This window comes from Diachasma alloeum, unplaced genomic scaffold (genome assembly GCF_001412515.2).
Source record: "Diachasma alloeum isolate Michigan unplaced genomic scaffold, Dall2.0 Dall_scaffold_00290, whole genome shotgun sequence".
NCBI classification, from domain to species: Eukaryota; Metazoa; Arthropoda; class Insecta; order Hymenoptera; family Braconidae; genus Diachasma; species Diachasma alloeum.
Window position 1 is genome coordinate 934,788 of NW_021680429.1, and position 10,362 is coordinate 945,149.

Genomic DNA, 10,362 nt, shown 5'->3' on the forward strand with positions numbered 1-10,362 from the left:
GTGTTTAGGTTTTAGCGTAACTTCTCCATCGCATTTTTATGTAACTGGCAGTAATTGATTTTATAATATTGATCTCATGAGGTTCACAAGACCCATGCAATGTCTCTAGTACAGGATGGGAAGACGAAAATAACTTCGATATGATTGGTGCAAATGCCTGAATTATCTCCTCAATTATCCGGATTCATTTTCTTTGACAGTTCATGTCTCATAATTTATTTTTTATGCGCGCTAACTGTTGAACGATTATTACAAAGAGCCAGACCGGGCCAAATACTGCAGGTATACAGACAGCTAAACTTTCTAGTTATATGATCTATCATTTGGTTTAGCCCTTAGAGCGCATGCGCAGAGTGATAGAAAAAGACAGGTGGCCTCACCTTAATAAGTTATCTCACAAAATCGTTCCTCTCACACTTTCAGCCCGGTAGTACACCTTCCAATGTATTTATATTTCAGTGGTCCAGAATAAACGTGAATTGAAAATTCAACAAGGAGCTAGTAAGTGAGCTCATGCAATCAAAACAGAGAAGGATTTGAAAGAGAAACTCCGAAAAAAAGAACTGACTCAATCTAAGAGATTTCTGATCGATGTCCTCTACCTTAGAGGTCAATACAAAATTTTTGAGATATTTAGCCTTTTCGCTTTTTCATTAAAACCCTTGTATGCGTGAACGTGTGCAAAAATCGAGATATCAACTTAAAATTTGGACAGAATCTTCCTCCTGTGATAACAAAGGTTCGCATTGAAGATGGGCTCAATCGCACCAGTAGTTTCGGTGATATTCAACTTTTTCTGAAAATATATTATATTGAATATCTTTAAAACTTCGCAAACGATTCCACTTTTCTTTCAAAATATTCGTGTTAATGTCCTCTACCTAGATCAATCAAAACATCTATACCTATTCATACAAAGTGTTCGAGATATTCCCCTTTTTCTGTTTTTTCATTAAAATCTTTGTACGCGTGCTAATGTCTGCAAAAATCGAGATATCGACTCGAAATTTGGAGAGAATCTTCTTCCCGTGATAACAAAGGTTCGTGTTGGAGACGGGTTCAATCGCACCAGTAGTTTCGGAGATATTCAATTTTTCCTGAAAATTTATTATGTTGAATATATTTAAAACTTTGCAACCGATTCCACTTTTTTTTCAAAATATTCGTCTTGATGTCCTGTACCGAGATCAATTAAAACATCTATGCCTGTTCATACAAAGTATTCGAGACATTCCCTGTTACGTGTGGAGATATTGACACGTCGATTTTCTTTTGTTAATATTTTATAATGAAAGGCAAAAATGTCTGGGCTGAATAAGCAGTCCCACGGTGACACTTGAGTCCAGCTTCTTGTGATGGAGCTGTTTGACTGTTGTAGCCATTGTCAGTGATGACATATGGCTGTGTTAGTTGCGAAAAACCGTGAGAATGCTTATTAAGCATTTCGAGCTAGCAACGGCTCCAAAGCTCTAGAGTAAGGCAGAGTGCGGCAGGAGTTAAAGTTGGACGGATGTCCACTCCTAACCAAAAATCTATAGCAGACCCGCGTAAAAACCGAACCCGTTAAACACTTGATTTGTAACTCATCCATCTATTATCCATATAATATACTGTTTATTATTAATAGATCGGTAGTGTTCGGCTATTTGAGTACACAATACCTATCCCGATTCTCTTCCTAGTCGCGTCACGTTGAATCTGAGCGAACTCCCCGTGAGCTCTGACAGTATAGCTAGCTGAGCATAGTTTTGAGTCGAACGGCGACTTAATTGAGGGAGGTAGAATACCTCCCACGTAACATCCCCTTTTTCTGGTTTTTTCATTAAAATCCTTGTACGCTGCTAACGTGTGCAAAAATCGAGATATCCACTTATTTTTCAAAATACTCGTCTCGATGCCATCTATCTAGGTCAATCAAAATATATGTACCCGTTTATACAAAGTTTTGGAGATTCATTTCAATTAATCAACTTCGCATAAGCGATTTTACATTTTTCGTGTTCCCTAAATTCTCTGTTCGCACAATAACTTGAGGAAAAATTGGGATAGGAATGTGACGTGAGAAAATAGTTTCTCCTGTAAATTGAAAAAGGGAATTGCTATTGATCCATTCGGAAGCTTACTACCAATGGAATTGATAGAAATAAAAAATTAAAATACAAATAACACATAAAGTAACAGTCACATACCTTCTGCAATATAAGAGCGGTCAACTGCTTGTTTTATTTATTTATTTAGTTTATTGCTTTCAAGGATACACTCGTAGCAAGGGGGGGACAGATGGTACAGAGTTTCTTAGACAAAATTTTTTTTACAGAAAAGCAGATAAATAACGTAATTATTTATTAATTAGGGTTTAACGAGATTATCAGTTATATTCATAGCCTAAAATTAGGTTCGTTCAGTCGCATCACTTTTACGTAAATTCTGATATTTTATTTCGATTTAGTTCTGTTTTTTTTTCAATTTCGCAATTTACGTTGACATTGAATATTCCAAAAGTTTATAATATTATAGAATACTTGCAATTTTTGTATAAAATGAAACAAAATTACCATCAAAGGCCTCTCAAGTTGTTTGTAGGTTACTATTATTTCTTCTTCAACTGTTTTTTGCTTCTTTCGCTGTTTTTAACCACTCGCGTGTGGCATCGATACTATGCATCTACCTATAAGCTTGACCCCGGCCGAGGACAAGCTTATAGGTAGATGCATGATATCGACCCTTTCTGTCAACAGTAAAAAATCATTTACTCGAATTGTAAGAAATATATTGACATTTAGAAAGGATATTTGGAAAGTCAATGGAATTGTCTCTGCAGTGAAACATTTTTTTTTTAAATGCATTTATAATATTTTTTTCCATTAACAAAAGTTGCAGATGAAAATTTTACATCGAACCGATTCAATCATTAAATCATATCATTTATTGATAAAATTTCCCGCAAAATTTTTTAAAGTTTTACTGAAAATACTTTAATGATCCTTCCATCGAATGGTACAAGTTAAATTCCGATTTGTTGAGTAATTTGCTTGTTATAAATAAATTTAGCCTGTTTGAAGATATCGGCAACTAATTGTCTGCAAACATTGAAATTGGTGTAAAAAATTAGAAAATTATGGAAAAAACATAGTTTTTAGGGAGTTTATTTCGTAATTCAATGTTGCCAATGCATTTTATTTGAATTTTTTCGTTCAACTGTTCTCTAGTTATCGCTCATTGAATAACGAAGTTGACGTGCCGTAAGTCTCCCGGCCGTTGGGACAAGCCGCGTTATATGGACGCCGTACGTGAGGGGTTAATTGGTTCTGGATTGGTCTTTTTCTTTCTTCCACTTTTTCATCCACTTTCTTCCACTTTTTCAAGGTTCTGCTTGTATTTTGAGGATATTTAGGAGAGCACATTTACTTGAATATGAGAATGTTTTGGCTACAAGTTTACCATCTCCCAGGGGTATGACACAATGGCTCCTCTGTGTTGATGGTAGGAGCTTTACTTCGTTAAATCAATCTGCAAGGAAATCCAATGCTTCTTGATATTCTTCTGCAGGGCTGTATTGCACACTGATATTTGGGAGATGTGCTGGAGCACTCGCCCATGAGTACAATTCTTCAGCTGTAGTTATTTGAAGATCTGGTGGCAGCTGTAAACTACTTCCAGGAGTATTGTACTTCCTCCAGAGTGGAGGTTGAGATTTTGTAGAGTGAAATTTGTTTTTCAAACGAAAATATACCTTGTGGAGAAATTGGATCAGTAATTGTACCACCAAGCTTACGTTTTAATGTTTGGCCGACTTTGAAAGATTTCTCATCAAGCCAAGCATCTAAAGATTGATTCAATTTTTTAAGTGGGATCGGGGACTTCATTCTTAATGTTTGATTGATTACTAGGAGGTTTCTGCCAACAGTCAATTCTGATTTCTGAATTGTTTCATACCATTTAGTGCTAGATGAGGTGAAAAATTCTCTAGTAATCGATGATGGACCTGATAATATCTTGATAAAAGTACTTTCGTGAAACAAGCGATTAGTCATGTCAGAAAATTTGGAGTCTGAATTTTTGAAAATGATCTTACCTATGTAAGATCTCTGTATGCCTTTGGGATATTAGACATATGTGAATCAGAAATCGTTCTTTCCACCTGCAAGATTTGCTCTATCATTTGTCATTGAACCAGAAGCAGAGGCTTCCGATGTGTCAGCAGCATTAGTATAATCATTTAATTAAGATTATGATTGTACTATGTCTATATTATTGACATCGTCTGTATCGCTGAAGTGACAATCACTGATGAAGTGTTTTTTATCAGTTTGCATTGTCCGCATAAAAGATCATTTACGGTTAAACTTCACCTGTTTATCGGGGCATCCGTGCCTCGTCGTAAGCTTTTCCGCATATTGCGATTTTTGAGCCTCAGAGGATGAATAAATTGAGTGATCGAATCAAATTTCCTAGTCAGAAGAAAATCTCCATGGAATGGATCCCTATTATTTTCAATTATGGAATCTCTATTATTTTCAATTATCTGGTTGTTCTACTTAGAAATAATTATTCCGATAAACCTTATATCAATGAGATATTAGTGACTCATTCATAGAATGAAAGAATACTTTCAGAAGGAGGGAACTATCTCATGACTGACAGGTGAATTATAGTCACCTGAAAAAGCACCGGCATCGTTTGAAAATAAACGAAGTTACGCACTGAGAGTAATCTGTCACATTGCCCTAAGCATAGAAAGTGGGAAAATGGGGGGAAATGGGGAACAAGCACGGGAAATTCACAAACCTCAGAAGCATGTATGTCCTCGATTACTTATGGCATGATTGTTGCGGAGTTGGTCATAAAAATAACATTAAAGGAGATGAAATGATAATGATCTACAAACAACTCAAGAGATCCTTATTCATACTTTTGTTTCATTTTTGACCAACAGTACACATATTTAATATTTCATGAATGTTTGGAACATACGACGCCAATATTAAAAAATAAAAAAAAATTCAAAATTTTTTTTTAATGAAATAGATCCGAACCGATTACCATTATTCAGCAGCACTTCAAAAATTAGTTTTGCAATTCCAAATCTTTGCGAATTTTTTCAAAAAAATCAATCACGATATATTTACCGAAATTTGAGTTTTCTCTGATTTTTTCAGGATTTCTACGTTTTAGGCATCAGGAAGTAAGAGGAAAAATATGAAAAAAATATATTCCATTAGGCCATGAAGAAAAAAAGATTTTCTGTTTTTGTTTATTGCAATCGATTGAATAGTACGGTAGTTATGCTGGAAAAACCAAAGAAACATTACAAAATTATATGTTTGCGGTGGATTATTTAAAAAATTTGAAAGAATTCAGGAGATGTGCTTTTATATATATTTATCACTATAAAAATCGCTGTCAATTTTTGAGAGGGTCAGGGTCGACGACTTGTTGATTTAACATGGAATACCTCATATAAAGTGGATATATTATAGGTTGTGAGTGATTTGTCGTATGTATCATTTGAACACTTAATGAGTACCACAAAAGTTTCCATCGAACGTATACAAGACGAAATAAAGATGATTATTTCGTAAGACATCTTCGGCTGTTACGTAAGCGGATAGAGTGATAAAAATTCTAGTTATTTGATTTTTTAATATCGTACTGATTACTGAATAGTGTCAGAATAACGGATGATACTGTGCTTCTATTCGATAGCTGGAACAACCGTTCTCTTTGATCGAAAGATGCGAACAGACGATTTTTCATTTCAAATTGGACCGGAAATTCTGAATGGACGAAATTGTCTCTTCTGTGCTGTATACGAGTCATTCCACTCAGTATTCAATGTAAATCCGGCGTAACAATAGCCAGTTCATTTTTAGGCCTCCTTTGTGTATTATTTATAAATCAGGTATTCCATGTCAAATGACTCCATGGCTGACCCTCACCCTCTTGGAAATTGATTGTGATTTTTTCAACTATTGGGGGCTGGAAAAACTATCTCTAAATTTTTTCAGATGTTTTCGAAAGTCTATTTCAAAGATATGATTTTTTCTTGGTTTTTTGTATTTCTGTTAATAAGTCCAGTTCAATTCATCCGATTTTGATTTATAAGACGTCAAAATTATCGATTTGCTACCATCTTTAAGAATATTTTGAGTAATTTTTTTTCAACCCCTAGACGCTTATACTATCGAATTCTCAAAAAAAATTTGAAAACGTGGGATTTTCAAAATTATGTTACGTTTCACTTTTCTCGTGTTTTTTCAGTAACTCTTATAATCAAAACAGTAAGGAATTTCCGCCGTCAGACAAGTTGGGTTTCGTCCAAGATCTATTGCTTCCGCATGGAAGCTTTAAAAATGCAATTTTTTTCGATTCTATAATTAACTTCCCGACCTTAAGGGAGGAAGTTATTATAATTACCCCGAAAATCAAAATTGGAATTTTCATGATTTGTCGACGTTTCATGGCCCCTAGAATCATCCTGATACGTTTTTGAAGACATGTGTGTGTGTTTTTTTTTAATACGGGGAAAATTTCATTTACGCACACATTCAGGTTTGGAAATTCTCCGAGTGTAGTATCCGACTCGGTCTGGTCTGGATGGTGGCGATCACGAGCTGCCAAGGTTGGTGGGATCTGACTTATTTTAGTTCGGCGAATGTGCAACTAATACGGACTAAAAAACGTACCCCTATCACCAGCCTCTTATTTCCCCGTGGGATCGCCGCTAGGCATTACAGCACGGGGGGAGGATTTAGCCATATCTCTTCCTTCGGCTGGTCGAAGTCAGCGCTTCCTTCCTCCCATTGTTTCCTCATCCTTTTGTCTCTATTTCTTTCCCGTTCCGCCTTGCATAGGTCCTTTAGGACTTCCGCTGCGAAGGCGCTAGTTACATCCCAGGCTGCCTCTGAAGAAAGCATTGCTTCCACCAGGTTATCAGACTAAATCCTCCCTCCAAGTGCAGTCTCAAGAGTGCTGCGGGACACATTGAAGCGTGGATACATGAAGAACACATGCTCCGCATCTTTGGAGACTCCTATGCAGGCCGTGCACTCCGACGATGCCTCATATTTGAACTTATGAAGATATTGCTAGAAGCACCCGTGTCCTGAGAGCATCTGTGTCAAATAGTAATTAATCTCTCCATGTTATCGGTTAACCCATGCATCCAGTTGCGGGATCAGGCGGTGAGTCCATCTACCATTGATCAGGGCATTCCACAGCAACTGCCATCGATGCACACTGCTGGTCCTCTCGTCCGTCCTTAGCTCAGCTGCGTTCAACGCTGTTTTCGTTCCTCTGTAAGTACTTCTATGGGCAGCATCCCGGCGATGACACACACGGCATCTTCTGATAACGTGCGGAATGCGCTAGTCATTCTGAGGGCACTCATACGATAAGCCGATGCCACTTTTCGTCGTGCGTATTGGATCAAAAGTGCGTCAGCCCAGATAGCGATGCCATATGTGAGGACCGACATGACAACTGATAACAGCAACGCTCTTCTCTTATGCTTTGGCCCTCCGATGTTCGGCATGAGCCGAGAAAGGACGGTCCCAACTTCAAACGCCTTAGTGCCGACGTACTCCGCTTGCTACTTGAAGCTGAGCCGGGAATCAATCATCACTCCCAGGTAACGTAGCGATGGTTGGGACGTGATCTCATGATTCCCGACGTGCAGTGTGATGGTTTCAATCTTCTGTCGGCTCGTGATCAGCACAGCCGCCGTCTTGTGGTCTGTCAACATCAGTCCCACTGAGTCCATCCATTGACTAATCCTGTCATACGTAGTATCAAAGATATAACTGATCTCCAGGCATTTTGCAACGATTACTAGAGCTACATCGTCCGCAAATGCGACGAGTATAGCCTCCTTAGGTAACGTTAACTTCAGAAGACCCTCGGACATGACGTTTCACAAGAGAGGACCAAGCATTGAGCCTTGGGGAACACCACCAGTGACTCTGTACTCTTTGGGACCGGTGTCTGTATTGTATTTCAGGACTTTGTCAGTGAACTAGCTTCGCACCATCTTCCTCAGGTATCCTGGCACTTTCAGCTTTGAGAGGGTCTCCAGAATGCTGTCCTATCTGGCAGGGTTGGAGTAATTTTTCGCGCCCCATTTCCATCTCGTGCCAGAGATTGCGTCCCGTGCAATCGAGACGACTAGGTTGATGGCGTCAAGCGTGGAACGACCTCTACGGAAAACGTATTGGTTGTCAGTCGATTGTGGTTCGACCACTTCCTCGATCCTCTGGTGAAGTTTGCGCTCCAGAATATTTGCGGCTGTGTCCAACATGCAGAGTGGAAGGTAGAACGAGGGTTTGTCCGGTGGCTTCTTCCCTTTCGGAAGGAACACCAGTCTTTGCTGCTTCCACTTGGTTGGGAAAATCCCCGCCTGCAGACACCCATTATAGACGCTCAGGAAGGCTCCTGGCGCTGCGTTGATTGCAACCTTCAGGGCGATGTTCGGTATTCCATTCATTCCTGGTGACTTGGCGTTCCTGAATCTGCCACAAGCTTCCAGCATCTGATCGAGTGTCACTGATATAATCACCTCTGTATCGCACTTCTCGGTGAAGAAGTTGAGCTCCGGTTGTTGTGAGAATAGCACCGCTAAGATTTTCTCCAAAAGCTCAGGGCACGTAAGCGATGGAATCGGCTGGCTTCTCAGCTGCTTCATGACCACGCCATAGGGTCGCCCCCACGGATCTGCATCGATTTCATCAAGGAGCTCATTCCAGCACTGTCTCTAGCTTCCCTTGATCGCCCTATTAAGTGCCTGGCGTGCATCCTTGTACCTGATCTCCAGCCCCTCGGAGTTTGGCTTCTCGCGGCCTCGTTGTGCCTGCTTTCTCGCTGGAATGCAAGCCTTTCGGAGGGTGGCGATGGTGTTGTTCCACTAGTACACCAATGGGAGCCTGTTTGCACTATGCTTCCGGGGCACAGTTACATCGCAGGCTTCGCTGACTCTACGCATAAGTTCCCGCACTTTATCTGTGGCATTGCTTCGTCGGATCGGGCGAGCATCGAATGATTCTTGGAATATGCTGGAGTCGACGGTGTTCAACTTCCATCCAGCTGCGTTGGTCTTGCTGGCTGCTGTTCCGGTTTTTCGAATGGTGGATACTTCCCAGAAGATCACGTGGTGGTCACTGGCAGTGTAGATATTCATCATCTCCTAGCTGTAGCCTTCCCTAGTGAGGCTCCTGCTTACGAAGGTGAGGTCCACGATTGAACTAGCTCCTCTTCTCTCGAAAACTGGTTTCTGGCCACTGTTCAGCAGTACCACGTCCAAGAAAAACATGGCCTCCAATAGAGTTTGACCGCTTGCGTTTGTTTTCTTGTGTGTATATGTGTGTGTGTTTTTTTTGTCTGTTGGGAGAATGCATTTACGCATGACCACTTGAGGAAGGGGACAGCAGGATCCCTCCGTCAAATGAGTGTCAGACTCGGACAAAACTGTCAATACCGACTAAACTCCAGTCAGACATATTTCCACTAAGATTTCATCCCCTCGCGGCACCACTGTAAAGTATTATTTCGCGAGGGAGGTCTCAGCTGTTTGCTCTTCCACGTTTTTTCATCTAATGTACGTCCCCCTATTCCGCTAAGATGCTGTGCGTGATTAGGAGGTTCCGAAAAGATTTCTCACCTATACGGCAGCCTTGTACTTGCGTTTCTCATTTCTGAGCTCCTTCATGACTTCGGCCACAAAGTTACTCGTTGCGTCCCAGGCTGTCTTTGATGACAGCATTGCTTCCACCAAGCTCTGAGGCTTGACGTCTCTTCCTAGGTAAGACTCCCACGTACTTCGGATCTCATTGAAGCGGGGGCATATAAAGAATACATGCTCTGCGTCTTCGTCCACTCCTGTGCAAACTGAGCACTCCCGGGAATCTTCATGTTTGTATTTATGAAGATAGGCCCGGAAACACCCGTATCCTGAAAGCATTCGTGACAGGCAATAATTGACCTCTCCATATTTTCGACTTACCCAGACGGCCACCTGTGGGTTCAGGCGACGAGTCCATCTCCCCTTGATAGAAGCATCCCACTCTCGCTGCTATGTAAGCTCTTACGCCTCTCATCTGCGCTGAGTTCTGCTGCGCTTTGTGTTTCCGACTTCTTGCGTCGATACAGAGACCTTCGCTCTTCGGCCAATAACTCAATAGGTAACATTCCGGCAATGACGCACACTGCGTCCTCGGACACCGTGCGGTATGCGCTCGCTACTCGCAGAACACTCAGTCGATAGCTTGGTGCTAACTTTCGCCATGATTACTGCAGCTGCAGTGCATCAGCCCAGATGGAAATACCATAGGTGAGCGCTGACGTGACCACCGATGATAGCAGCGCTCATCG

At 40.7% G+C, this 10,362-nt stretch overlaps 1 protein-coding gene across 1 annotated transcript; it reads right to left on the reverse strand.

Moving 5' to 3' along the window:
* Positions 1–9,652: 9,652 nt before the first annotated feature.
* Positions 9,653–10,088, reverse strand: LOC107039049. The gene is made up of 2 exons (XM_015258488.1): positions 9,995–10,088; positions 9,653–9,942 (listed from the first exon to the last, which is right to left on the reverse strand). The coding sequence occupies exons 1-2, from the start codon at positions 10,086–10,088 to the stop codon at positions 9,653–9,655; spliced, it is 384 nt and encodes a 127-aa protein (XP_015113974.1).
* Positions 10,089–10,362: the final 274 nt, after the last annotated feature.